This window comes from Sus scrofa, chromosome 15, assembly GCF_054392235.1.
Source record: "Sus scrofa isolate SSC_HxYL_T2T_F1_AM1 chromosome 15, Sscrofa_HxYL_maternal_Yorkshire_Landrace_v2.0, whole genome shotgun sequence".
NCBI classification, from domain to species: domain Eukaryota; kingdom Metazoa; phylum Chordata; class Mammalia; order Artiodactyla; family Suidae; genus Sus; species Sus scrofa.
Window position 1 is genome coordinate 151,775,127 of NC_139397.1, and position 13,979 is coordinate 151,789,105.

Below are 13,979 nucleotides of genomic sequence, written 5' to 3' on the forward strand. Positions count from 1 at the left end.
GGTGTTACTGTGGCACAGGTTTGACCCCTGGCCTAGGAACTCCTGCATGCCATGGGCAAGGCCAAAAAAATAAATATATGTATGCAATCCCATAGGCATGTGTGTATCTGCAGGATCTCAGGGGGTCCAGGTCCTGACTGTAATTTTCAGTAGGTCTGGAAGCAAAGCTCCCCTCCTTCTGTCTTTGTTTCCAGCTTCGCTCTGCATTGGACAAGACGGAAGAGCTCGAGGTGAGCAACGGCCACTTAGTGAAGCGTCTGGAAAAAATGAAAGCAAACAGGAGTGTCCACTTGTCCCAGCAGTAGACGCCAGCTCTGAACAGGACACGGGTGGGTGCATGGCCAGCGTGGTTTCGTAGGCTTTTCTGTCGCGGTCTGGGAGCGCTGCTTCTTCCCCTGCTTCTGCGAGAACACCCCGGCGGACACCGGGCCCCCTGCCAGGAGCCCCCGCAGCCACCAGATGCCTCCGTCTGCAGACCGCCCCGAACCGACCCTGCAGGTCACTGAAGAAGCACACGGGCCCAGAGCTCTGCATCCGGCAGCGCAGCAGCCTCTTGGTGCCGCGGAAAACGGCAATCAAAGTAACGATGCAGGTGGGACCTGAGTTTTCTTGCCCTGTGTCTTCTGAAAATTAAGGGCAACTGTGACCGTGTTGGGACTTCCTTTTGCGGCCGAATCTACAACTTGGGCGACTTCAGTAGCATCTCTTAGTCGACGCTTTTCACACACACAACACTGTGGAACCACAAGCCGTTACCAAGCAAAACTCTTTCACTAGAAACACGGGGATATGATCTAGAAGCAAAAGTGACCTTAAGAAGACTTTCCAGGCGACAGTGAAGCTTTTCTAAGGGATTTTTGCATCCGTTCAGTCAAAAGAATACTTTTTTCCAGGGTAATTAGGCAACAGCTTCACTGAAAACGACAGCTTTTCTTCGCATTATTGAATCCTTCTATTTGGAATTGAAGTTGTTAACTTCTTTTAAAGAATGTACTGTTAGAAAAATTAAAAAACGAAAAATGTTAAGAGACCTGAGCAATGTGGTTTTTATTTTTTTCCCACCGAGAAAGAAGATCTTTAACTATTTCTTGTTAATTGTTTTATACATTTAGGGCATCTTTTTATTTTAGTAGCATGTCAGACCAATCCATGCTTTTCTTTCCTCGTTTAAAAAGAGACGATATATTCACAGTGAATAAAAACAGAACACTTATAAGGATCCGCACTCTTAGAATAAAAAGTAACCTGACAAAGCTACACACTAGAGACAACTCAGATATCGTCAAGGACAAAAATAGAGGAAGTTTGGCTACTTGCTGATTTTTAGTTGCTCTTTATATATGTTGTGTTTCAGAGAAGGCTGCTATAGCAGGCTGGCTTTTCAAGATATTAGCAAGGCAAGCCAAGATAGCATCATCCATAGCTATGCTTAGCGTTGACAGTTGGAGAACGCTGGTGTGGGGAACATTAGTTGGGTGTTTATAATTAAGAAAACATCCCCGGGAGTTCCTTGGTGGTCTAGTAATTAGGGCTCAGTGCTTTCACCGCTAGAAAGCCCTCAGTGAACTGTCCCAAGTTCGACCCCTGGTCTAGAAACTAAGCTCCCACATCAAGCTGAGGCACACGGCAGCCAAGACAAAAACAAACAAAACATTCCTAACCGAGTGCCAGAGGTCACGAGCTCCATCCCCCTGCACTGTCTGGATCCAGGATGCACAAGGCTACATTTCACTGGGTGAGGGAAATTCGGTCTCTTTGCGCGAGGATTTGCACAGGTCAGAGCTTCTTTTGAGTATTCCACAGATAAAATGATCCAATCACTAATCCACATCCCGCAGACCTGCTATAGCCGCTCCGTGTTCGAAACCAATGTTTTTATACAGATACCTACTCTGTGCGGATCCCAGGAAAACTCTTAACTCCCAAGCAAGTTGGCTATTATATTAACCTAAGATTTGCTAGAACAGATTTTAGGTTGATCGGTTTCAAAAGCCTTTTCTAAGTTTGAAGTTCTACTTCATGAGCGTTAAGGGCTCCACGTTGTTGAAAGAACGCGCTATGTCAGTCGGGGTCCAGAAACAGAAACCCACCCAGTAATTTGACCAGGGAAAATGTAAAGAAGGATTAGCCCGTGACAGGGGATGAACTACAGTGGATGAAAGAGAATCTAGAGAAGCTGAGACGGGGACGGACTGGAACGGAGACCTCATTGGAGGGGTTGGGGCTACCACCCACTAGGGACAGACAAGTTCTGGGGTGGCGGAGGACAGCAGGACCGGGAGAAGCTGTGGGAGAGGGTAGGTCGCACCGCCAGGGGACCTGAATTGCTCCCACAGGTGCCCTGTGAAGGGGGCGGAAGGAAACACAGCAGAAGGAGACAGAGGTTCCTGAGGTGTCTTCCCAGCCAAAGAGATGTTTGCTTCCTTGGTTCCCCATAACCAAGGTGCTGCTCCACCTGAGGTCAAGGTCTTGTCTGGCACCAGGGGTCCAACGCTTAGAACCGTGTCTGCGGCACAGCACTCGGGAAACAGCGGTGCATGTTGCTTCTCCTTTATTCTGACGTTAACTGTTGCTGTGAGTCCAGAGCTTCCCCAGCGGGTCTCATAGCCCCGCCGTAACCACGAATTCCTGGGAAGGTTAGTAAGGGCTCTAAGTAATAAAGTTCTGTAAATAAATACTCTTGGGTAACCTCAGCTACTGCAGGCAATGCATTTGCTTGTTGAGGAGCAATGGCGTGTGAATGTTGTCGGGATTCCTTAAGAGGGAACTGGATTGGGTACATTTGCCCAGTTTGAACGTGGAACCTGTTTTTTCCAAGCCTTCTGGGACCAGGACTCTGCGGAGCACAACCTAGGGATGACTGCTGTAGCCACAAGGCCAGGCACAAGCGTGGGGTTCCTGCCTGAGCCCGCTGCCCCAGCCCCTCCCCAGCTGCCCCCAGGCATCCCTTTCCCTGACGCTCTTCCATACCCGCCTCTTCACAGTCCAGAGAGCAAGATCCCTGCTCTCACTCCCGAAGGCCCTGGACATCGCAAATTTGGGTGTTTAAGGCTCATCTCTGCTGGAGAGGACCAACCTAGGTTTTGGGGTGTGCTTCGGCTGGGGTCACCATGTTACCAGCCCCTCAGCAGAACCGCAGCTTCCTCCATTGACCCACTCACGCCTCCCTGTCTTCATCAAAATTTCCTTGTTCCATCGTCTTCTTGTTTCAGAGCCCTGGAGGCCAGTCATCCAAACTTATTAAGATCGATCACTTCCCCCGCTTTCAAAAGGAGAGTGACAAGACCGAGGCCCAGTCTTTCACAGATGAAAGTAATACACCTGTTACGTTGCCGACTTTGATCACAGCCTTCATAGTGGTTTTAAGCAAACTCCTGAGAGCCGGGGCAGGACAGGATACAGTGCGCATGGTCTATGGCCTGCAATAGCTCCACCTTACTTACCAGTAGAGGTGGAAAACCACAGATAAAATTTCAAAGTCAGATGCTACGATATAGTAAAAGACTAATTCAACACATTCATGTACAGTTTGTAGATAGCTTAATATTAGAAAAGCTAATAATAGATCATTTAAGAAAAACAAGGGAGTTCGTGCCATGGCTCAGCGGAAACAAATCTGACTAGTATCCATGAGGACACACATTCGATCCGTGGCCTCGCTCAGTGGGTTAAGGATCTGGTGTTGCCATGAGCTGTGGTGTAGGTCACAGATGTGGCTCCAGTCCCGTGTTGCTTTGGCTGTGGTGTAGGCTGGTGGCTACAGATCCAACTGGACTCCTAGCCGGGGAACCTCCATATGCACAGGTATAGCCCTAAAAAGACCAAAAAGAAAGGAAGAAATGGTAATAATGTATATGCTAGAAAAGAAGTAAAATAAGTATTAGTTGTACTCAGTTGCAAAATTATAGAGTTTAACGGAAGTAGGAGTGTTCCTTAAAATATTAGATTATGGAAGTTCCCGTCATGGTGCAGCAGAAACGAATCTGACTAGGAACCATGAGGTTGTGGGTTCCATCCCTGGCCTCGCTCAGTGGGTTAAGGATACCGAGTTGCTGTGGCTGTGGTGCAGGCCGGCAGCTGTAGCTCCGATTGGACCCCTAGCCTGAGAACCTCCATACACCGTGGGTATGGCCCTAAAAAGCAAAAAAATTAGGATATGTTACCCATGTACAGAATTCATAACAGTGAAAAAAAAAAGCAATAGTAATAACCTTAAAAATATAAGCACCTACATTAAATAAATCTATATATTCTGCTAAGAGATATGAGACATGAAAAACTAAGAGCTGGAGTTCCCGTCGTGGCGCAGTGGTTAACGAATCCGACTAGGAACCATGAGGTTGCGGGTTCGGTCCCTGCCCTTGCTCAGTGGGTTAACGTTCCGGCGTTGCCGTGAGCTGTGGTGTAGGTTGCAGACGTGGCTCGGATCCTGCGTTGCTGTGGCTCTGGCATAGGCCGGTGGCTACAGCTCCGATTCAACCCCTAGCCTGGGAACCTCCATATGCCGCGGGAGCGGCCCAAGAAATAGCAACAACAACAACAAAAAAGACAAAAAAAAAAAAAAAGAAAAACTAAGAGCTATAGAGTAAGAATAAATATCATAAAGATGTGCCCTTTTCCCAAATTAATAGATTTAATACATTTCTTATGAAAATCATTTTGAGGTTTATGGAGATACTCTTCCGAAATTATTCTGAGAGTCATCTGGAAGTTAAAAAAATGAAGATCAGCCTGGATAATTCTGATGAACGACAGTGTGGGGCAGTGAGTAGCCTCTGTCAGGTGTTATGGATACAAAGGTGAAGGACAGGCAGGTCCCTGGGAGGGGACGGCCAGCCTCGCTTACGACTGTGCCCACTGCTTTGCTCTGCCTAATTTTCCCACTTCATTTCCTGAGAATTCCCAGGTGTCGCTTCCATGCCACTATGGCTGCTCTGCGAATGTGCCCCACTCCTCTGCATCTCAGCCTGTTCCACACATTTTGGCCCCCAAAGTTTTCTTCTGCTATTAGCTTGACGACCCATCGCTTCAGAGGAACTGCCTTAAGCTTTGTACTCCACGAACTGCCTGACACACAGCAAACCTCAGCAGGTGCTTGTGAAATTAAAGAAATCTTAACAGCTCCTGAATAGAGAGGTAAATAAATATGCATAAGGACATCCAAGTCCACATGGGAGAAGCACCCAATCACGTGTCTCTCTATAGAGCTCTCCAAAAAGGGTCAAATTGAGGCTCCGTGAGAAGTAGGATTATAGGGAATTTCTATTTGCTACTTTACGCTTTTCTGCTTTTTCTACATTAAACACATGTGACTTTAATAACGTTAACATATTTATGTTCGAAGCAATAAAATGTTAATCAAATCATAAAAGGCAATTAAAAATTACTGTGTAAATATGGTCATTTGGAATGGGGTCAAACCACTGCATTAAATCACAAAGAGATCGGCAGATTTCATAAAAACATAAAACTGCCCATCAAAACCATGTCAGCCCCAAATCAATCATGTAAGAGCTGCCTGGCAGAAAAGGCAGCGCTACAAGCCACACACACACACACACACACACACACACACACACACACACACACTCCAAGAAGCAAGGATCCCACTGCCCCAGGGCTGGTGTGGAATATCTGGAGATGGTGTCCAAAAAAACCTAAGATTTTTAACGCGACTTAAACGATTTTAGGCAAAATGATTTAAGCAAAAATCAAAATTAATGCCACAAAATTCATGATAAAAAATGCCCATTTTAAAGACGGGATAACAGTGCCTTGAGGAGCCGTCTTAGAGCCTGAGGCAAAAGGAAAAATTACGAGTACTGAGGTGGATATTTTGTTCATCTTGGATTTTTGTCATTACTTTTGATTTCCTTCAACGACTGCATTAAAACACCTGTTATCTTCACTGGCCCCTTAAATTGTGCCCCCGGGGCAAGTCATGGCTGCATTCTCCGCCCGGCAGGGTCCCTGCTCGCCGCGTTTTAAAAGACCGCCCCAGGAGTCGGCTCGGCGGTTAACCAGCCCCACTAGCATCGCCGAGGACGCGGGTTGGACCCCTGGCCTCGACCAGCGGGTTAAGGATCCGGCGTCGCCCTGAGCCGTGCTGTAGGCCTGCAGCTGCAACTCGCATCAGAGCCCTCGCCTGAAGGAGGACGCGCTGTGGCCGCCACGCACAAGGGCCGCCCAGAGACCGCGGCCAGGCCTGGTGGTCCGGCCACTGTGGGCGCTGCGCCTAAACCAGGGGGCAGCCCGGCCTCTGCCGGCGGGGAAGCGCCCCCCAGCTCCCTCCAGCTCTCCCCTCGACGGCTTTGCACAGCCCCACTCTCCAGCCCAGGGTCACCGCGCGGAGTCCAGGCCTCCTTGGGCGTCGCTGCGAGCGGAGCCCGCCAGGGGGCGCGCTCCTCCCCGTTCCCGCTTTCGCGCCCGCACGCCGGGCCAGTCACGGCGCGGCTGTCCGAGCCGACCAATGAGAGAGCTCCACCAGGCAGGGGGCGGGCCGCCGACGGCCGTTACCCGACGGGCCCCGCGGCAGCACGCGAGGCGCCGAGTCCTCGGAGGTGGTGGCTGCGGCGGGACGCTCCGCGTGTGGCGGCGACGGCGGCAGCAGCAGGGAGGTTCCGAGGTGCGACGAGTGTGGGCGGGCCGGCCGTGGCAGGCGGGCGGGGGCGGAGGCGGGGGCGAGAGGGACGGGCGGCCAGGCCCGGTGGAGGCGGCCCCGCCGACGGCCGCGGCGAAGGGGGCCTGGGCGGGCTCCTGGGCGGGTCCTGGAGGGACGCGGCGGGCAGGGGTTGCGCGTTCGCCGGGGGGCCTTGGCGTTCCAGAAGCCCCCAGTTTGCACCTGTACGTTCGGTTCCCAGCGAGTCCCCCCAGCCTCGCGTCGCGGGTCGAGCCGGCCTTGCTCCTCGAAAGCGCTTTCCGGGCCGAGTCGGGACCTGACGTTGTTTCTGCGGGGACGGTGAACGTCCCCTCGAGTGACCAGTACGAACGGAGCCTCTGCGGCGGGCGGGCGGGCGCGGGGGCCGGCAGCGGGCGAGACGCCGTCCGGAGCGGGGAGTGGACGTTCGTTAATCCCCAGACGTGTGGGCCGGACGGCCGAAGTGCGCGCGGTTTGCCGAGCAGACCAGGGTTCCTGATGTCGCGCGGAGGGCCAGGAAGGTTTCCCTAAAAGGCGGCTGCTGAGGGTGACAGCTGAAGGCTGAGCAGGAAGCCGGTGGCTGAGCCCAGTGCCGCGGCCAGAGGCCACTGGAGGCCCAGCCTGTTCGAGCAGGTGCAGCGGCCGCAGTGTCCGGAACCCACGGAGGCCCAGGGTTCATGCCCAGTCCCTGGGAGGACCTTGTAGACCCTGCCCAGACCTTAATTACTAGCCGGAGAGCAGTGGCCAGAGTCTGTTGCCTAGTCGTAAGCAATCGGGTGAACTGGTCCGGTTTGCATTTTGGAAAGATCATTCAGACCGGGTGGGAGGTTACTGCCATGATCCGTGGAAGAGTCTCTGGACGAAGGTGAGACGGGGGTTAAACCTGGCAAGACGGAGAGGGAAAAGTGAAGGACTTCGGTTAAGACTGAGTTCTGACTTTATTTCTACCTTCATTGGTTGGTAGACTGCAGCGGTGGAACCATTTACAACTGAAATTTTCTCTTGAGAAAAAAATTTCAATTACAGGTTTAATTTCTTTAAGAGAGATAGGACTATTCAGATTGTTTATTTCCTGTATCCAGGCTGTCTTTTCCTGGAAGTGTGTTGAAGTTAGAGTTTATCAGATCATGTTGTTTAATATATCCGCTATTAACATTTTAATATTTGAAGTTCTGTAATGATGTCCTCTTTATCATGCACGGTATCAGTAATTTGTGTTTTCTCCGTTTCTTAAGGTTCGTGAAGGGTTTATTGATTTTCTTAATCTCTTTTAAAAACTTCTTAATATGTTTATTTTTGTCTATTCATCTGCTTTTGTTTTATTTACCCCTCTTTTCTTTATTATTATTTTCTTATCCTCTGTAAGCACTGTTATAACTGCATCTCAGATTTTTTTTTTTTTTTTTTGGCCTTTTAAGGCGGCACACACTGCATATGGAGGGTCCCAGATTAGGGGTCTAACGGAGTTGTAGTTGCAGCCACAGCAACTACAGCCACAGCAACTCCAGATCTGAGCTGCATCTGCAACCTACACCACAGCTCACAGCAACGCCGGATCCTTAACCCAATGAGCAAAACCAGAGATTGAACCTGCAACCTCATGGTTCCTAGTTGGATTCGTTTCTGCTGCGCCACGACGGGAACTCCCAGAAATTTTGATATGTTGTATTTTCATAATCATTTAGTTCAAATTATTTTCTAACTTCCATTGATAATATATTCTTTTCTTCTGGATTATTTACAAGTGTGTTGCTTAATTTCAAATACTTGGGAAGTTATCCTTTTTGTTGTTCTTCATTGTGCTATAGTCAGAAAATACACTCTCAAGCATATGGAGGCTTCGTAAAACAACTTAAAAACTAAGCCATGTGTGTGAAACAACTGTTTTCAGACACTAGATAGTGGGCAGTACAGGACCGTGGTAACTAAAAGGAAACCTGCAGCATGAGCCCTGTGGTAGCCTGACTTCCTTCCCGGAAGCACTTTACAGACCATGGAACGAGGAGCTTGGGATTCCAAGCAAAGCCGCAATCATCTCTCCAAGAGCCGAAGAAGATGGATGTCCCAGTCCAAGCAGCTTCGCCCTCATTCCACCGTTTTGTTCCATTCAGGTCCTCGGGCCATTGCGTGATGCCAGTTTGCACTGGAGAGGGCGGTCCTCCGCTCAGGTTACCAATCCCAATGCCCATCTCTTCCAGGGACGCTGTCAAAGGCGTGCCCAGAAGTAGCGCTTCCCTGGCCATCTGAGCGTTCCGTGGCCCAGTCAAGTTGACACATTAAGGTGACGGTCCACTTGGCGCCCATGCCTTAAACCATGTTTACATCTCCAAAAAAAGACATTACAAGATCACAATTTTACCGAACATGCTGCAACTGACATGCAAACAACTGAAAATGTGTCGCTCCCTCCCCCGCACCAGAAGAGGAGGTAAAATCTTGAGTGATGTTTACTTTTCTCCTTAAATGCCGTTAGGTAAAATTGACAATGCTTAAAATACTGATATAGGGAATATATCTAATGTAATGAGGGAATAAAGAGGAAAAGAAACAAAGGTATGTGCTTAACGGGCGTGTATATACACAAATATGTTTATAACAAAACGAGGAGGAAATGCTCGTTGCAGCTAGAGCCGTCGTCTCCGTAACTGGTCCCGCAGCTGTAGCAGGTGTTTGTAACTACTCTCTCTACCACCTCTTGTGTGCGCTCTTCACCTGGAAGATGATCCAGGCCTTCATTCCAGAAGGGTCTGGGCTGTTAGTGGTCCAGAGTAGAATGGGTGGTTTTTTTTTTGTTTGTTTTCTTTTCTTCTCTTGCTAGGGCTGCACTTGCAGCATATGCAAGTTCCTGGGCCAGGAGTTGAATCAGAGCTACAGCTGCAGGCCTGTGCCATAGCCATGGCAGCACCAGATCTGGGCCACATCTGCCACCTGCGCTGCAGCTTGCAGCAACGCCGTGTCCTTAACCCACTGACCAAGGCCAGGAATCAAACCCGCATCCCCACAGGCACTGTGTTGGGTTCTTAACCCACTGAGCCGCAACAAGAACTCTTAGAACGGGTTGTTTAGTTTTCTGCTGACCGTGATCATGGCATGGTAATACCAGGAGACTCCCAAGGAATCGCCCGTGTTCTGGAGACGCTTCTCCTTACCTCCACTGCGCAGCAGGAGGCCCTTTGCCCCTTGCGGGCAGGATCAGTCACTCTGGCCGGCATCGTCACTGCCTTCTTGGCCTGTGGACTCAGAGGCACGGGAAGCCCAGAGTGTCCGTCCGGGTGGCAGTGCAAACCTCTCGTTCAGTGGTGTCTCCTAGTGGATGCGTTCCTCTCAAGGCCAGCAGAGCACAATGTTGTAGAAGCAGGAAACAAGAAATTTGCTAGTAGATTATTGGGGGTGATGCTGAGTGGTGCTGCTCCCAAGTCCACCTCCTCGATTCCCAGATCTGTGAATCCTGCCTGAGAGGAATAGCGCCATCTACTGGATGCTGATTTAGGGCATATACACAGCCTTCTAGAGAACCTTGCCGCAGGGGGCCCCGGCTGGCCCTGAAATGGGGCCTGCAAAGGATTGTCCACTGTTCTCTCAAGCCAGTTGCTTCAGGATAGTGGGGAACATGGCGAGACCAATGAATTCCTTGAGTACAGATTTATCACAACACTTCTTTTTGCTGCAGAAAGAGTTCCTCTATCAGAAGCAATAGTGTGTGAATACTGTGGCAGTGGGTCTTTGTCCACTTTATCCGTTCTGTAAGTTCATGGATAGTGGTTTCGGTAGAAGCGCTGTGTGCAGAGAAGGCAAGTCTATAACCAGAGTAAGCATCTATTCCAGTAGGACAAGACCCTGCCCTTCCATGATGAAAATAGTCCAAAGTAATTAACCTGCCAACAGGTAGCTGGCTGATGGCCCTGGGCAGCGGTGCCATACCGAGGACTCAGTGTGGCGCTCTGCTGCTGGCAGTTTGCCAGACTGGCCGCGGTGAGTGGAGGTCCATGCCGCTGAGCGCATGCTTCAGCTCCATCCTTGCCATCAAGGCACTTTGTACGTGAGTCCGCCGGGTGTTGACACGGTAGCTGGAGAAAGACTGACTAGCACTGACAAAATGGGTTATCCTCTCCACTTGATATCAAAATTCTCCCTGCTGAGGACACTCCTTGGTAAATATTCACGGGACACAAATGTTTTCACATCTTGCCTGTCCAGAGAGCTCTATCTGCATACCTAGATTCCTTTGTTCCCGACTTTCCCGGCATGTTCTTTCCAGGTTCCTGACCGTCCAGCCAAACCACTGGCCACAACCCGTTGGTTAATGTGTAATTCCATGTCTGGCCGTTTCTTCTTCAAGCAAAATCGGTGGTCATGTGCACTGGTCAGAGTTCTACCCACTGGAGGTTTTCCTTCGCCGGTGTCCTTGGGATGTCCTTGGAGGGGCTGCTAGTGCCGCAGCTGTGCTCTTTTGGGTGCTGCCTGCACATCACACAGCCACCTGTAAACCAAGCCCGGGTCGTCATCTCCTCTGTCAGCCATTCATAGGGAGCTCCCCGCGAGTCCATGGGTGCAGCCTGGGGAAGGAAAGGCAGTGCAGCAGGACTGGAGACTGGACATTTGGGTCACTTCTTCGTGTCACTTATTTGTGCCTTTAGGGCTGCTTAGGTCCATTTGATGAGGGACTATTGGCTGTGCACCCTTGGCGAGTCAGATAACGCCCAGTCCATAACGGGGAGCTCAGGTTGCCTGGTGACCTGGTGGCCCATGGCCACATTCAGTCTCTACCCAGGCCCAGTAGCAGGTCAGGAGCTCTTTCTCGAAAGGAGAGTAGTTGACTTCGCCTGTCTCTGTGGTCCCTCCAGGGGTGTGGCACTGCTTTTGATTCTGCTATTTTCCTGGTAGAGGCCATTCTCCCGGCTTCTACCTGGCCTTTCCCACTGCAATAGCCCTCACTCAACAGGTCAGGGAACCACTGGGGGGATTCTGCCAGCTGCTCAGTATGTCTTTTCCAATTGTCCTTCCATTCTGGACCTGAAAAAATAACCACAGTGTTGGTTCAGGACCCACTGGATGCCCTGTGAGAAGATCTTGAGCTAAAATTCCGTTGCTTCCCTGACCACCACAAGCCCCTACTCCGACTGGAAGGCCACAGTGATGGTGGGTCTCTTAAAATCAGTGCCAGTTCAGATCCAGTGTAGAGCAGGCCCTGAAAGGTCTCATTTTCTTTTCCCCAGTGGACAGAGTTACTCCAGGAAAAGGCCATAGAGACCATTTCGGGCAGGGTAATTTTAGTGTATTTAGGGTTCTTTCCCAAGAGGACCCAGACTCCCCTTTATTCAAGAGGCTCGAGGTCTGTGCACAGACCCAAGGCTGAGAATTGATTGAGGGCATGACTTTCTTTTTCTGATCCAGGTTAGCTTTGTGCACTCGTCCTAGAACTTTTCTGCTTATGCAGCTCAGGTGAGAATTCAGTCGGCTTGAGAGGAATTAATAGAGATAAATCTTTGATGGCCTTTTCAGTCTTTTTCTATTGTTTGTTCTCTGTTCAGCTTTTTCTATAAGTTTTTCTCAGAGACTATTTGCTATTTTGGTTAAATCTGCAAATTATTCATCAAAAGTGTATATAGAAGTACTTTTTTTTTTTTTTTTTTTTTTTGTCTTTTTGCTATTTTGTGGGCTGCTGTCACGGCATATGGAGGTTCCCAGGCTAGGGGTCGAATCGGAGCTATAGCTGCCAGCCTATGCCAGAGCCACAGCAACGCAGGATCCGAGCCGTGTCTGCGACCTACACCACAGCTCATGGCAACACCGGATCGTTAACCCACTGAGCAAGGGCAGGGATCAAACCTGCAACCTCATGGTTCCTAGTCGGATTCGTTAACCACTGCGCCACGAAGGGAACTCCTAGAAGTACATTTTTTAATACTTCTTGATTATTATTATTTTAAAGAGTTATTTCCCCAATACAGTTTTTTTCTGCTGTACAACATGGTGACCCAGTTACACATACATGTACACATTCTGTTTTCACACCTTATCCTGCTCCATCACAAGTGATGAGACATAGTTCCCAGGGCTATCTCATTGCTAGAAGTACATTTTTATCTCTTGTTAAAATGCTCCACTTCTCCTTGTTAACTTTTGTTTCAGTCTTCTCTTAGTGAATGCGTCTGATATTTATCTACTTTAATAATTCACTTTTTTCAAAGAATAGCTCTTGGTTTTACTTGTCATTTTTACTGTTTTTAAATTGGTCATTTTTGCTTTTGTCTTAACTAATTCTATCCTCAGCTTTTTGATATGAAGACTTTAGTTATTTTCTAGATTCTTGACTGCTTAATTCATTTTAGTTTTATTTAATAAGAAGAATCTAAAGCTGAGACTTCTTTCGGTGACAACTTTTGACAAGTCCCATGTTGTCGTTGTTATAATTTTTTTCATGCTGTTTGTTATGTGCCTAAATTAGGTTTCAGAGCTAGACAGACTGTTTCCAAAGAGTGAGTGCTTATGCTTTGCGTCTTCTCATTGTAGAGCAGAAGAGTCAGCCTGGGGGATTTGTTCAGAATCATTGATGGAAATAGTTCATTGAGAATTAGAACAAAATCAGTTCTTTTTTTTTTTTTTTAACTCATCAGGAACCTTTTATTTTATTTATTTATTTATTTATTTGTCTTTTGTCTTTTTGTCTTTTGTTGTTGTTGTTGTTGCTATTTCTTGGGCTGCTCCCGCGGCATATGGAGGTTCCCAGGCTAGGGGTTGAATCGGAGCTGTAGCCACCGGCCTACGCCAGAGGCACAGCAACGCAGGATGGATCCGAGCCACGTCTGCAACCTACACCACAGCTCACGGCAACGCCAGATCGTTAACCCACTGAGCAGGGGCAGGGACCGAACCCGCAACCTCATGGTTCCTAGTCGGATTCGTTAACCACTGCGCCACGACGGGAACTCCCAGGAACCTTTTAATACTTGGTCACCAGAATTCCCTTGACAGTGCTTCAGCTTTTTAGGGGTGTAGACAATAAAGAAAACCAGAGGCCAGATTGTGCGTGTTAGCTGGGCGTTTCTTCTGCTGCTCTCCTCTGGGGTCATTCACATATCGGTTAGCTTGCTTGGTTTTCTTCCGAAAGCTTGGGCTTCCTCATGTCGCGACTGGGTTCAAAGAATCATTGTCGTTAAAAACAGCTTGTTGAGATGTATTTTACTCATTTCAGATACACATTTCAGTGATTTTAGTCACTTTATCAAGTGGTGAACCATCACACCATATGTCAGCGTTAGAACATTTTACTCCCTCCAGTAAAATCCCTGTGTCCACTCATAGTTACCCCTGTTGTGCTCACTCGGCAGCACATAGCCTA

General features: G+C 49.0%; 2 protein-coding genes across 43 annotated transcripts in view; both read left to right on the plus strand.

The window, feature by feature from the left end:
- The window catches only part of LRRFIP1 (LRR binding FLII interacting protein 1), a 156,132-nt gene extending 155,106 nt beyond the window's left edge, over positions 1–1,026 (plus strand). For all 23 annotated transcript variants that reach the window (XM_021075501.2, XM_021075506.2, XM_084998809.1 and 20 more), the window contains one exon: positions 195–1,026. In XM_021075501.2, the coding sequence (XP_020931160.1) occupies positions 195–305 (111 nt within the window). In that variant the 3' untranslated portion in view covers positions 306–1,026. The remainder of the gene's footprint in view (positions 1–194) is intronic.
- A 5,514-nt stretch (positions 1,027–6,540) lies between these two features.
- Positions 6,541–13,979, plus strand: part of RBM44 (RNA binding motif protein 44) — a 37,192-nt gene continuing 29,753 nt past the window's right edge. For 10 of the 20 annotated variants that reach the window (XM_084998841.1, XM_084998845.1, XM_084998832.1 and 7 more), the window contains exon 1: positions 6,541–6,625. The gene's annotated coding sequence lies outside the window, so the exon portion shown is untranslated. Of the gene's footprint in view, positions 6,626–6,758; positions 7,503–13,979 lie in introns of those variants that run through there. The other 10 variants (XM_084998847.1, XM_084998839.1, XM_084998843.1 and 7 more) reach the window with 4 other exon arrangements.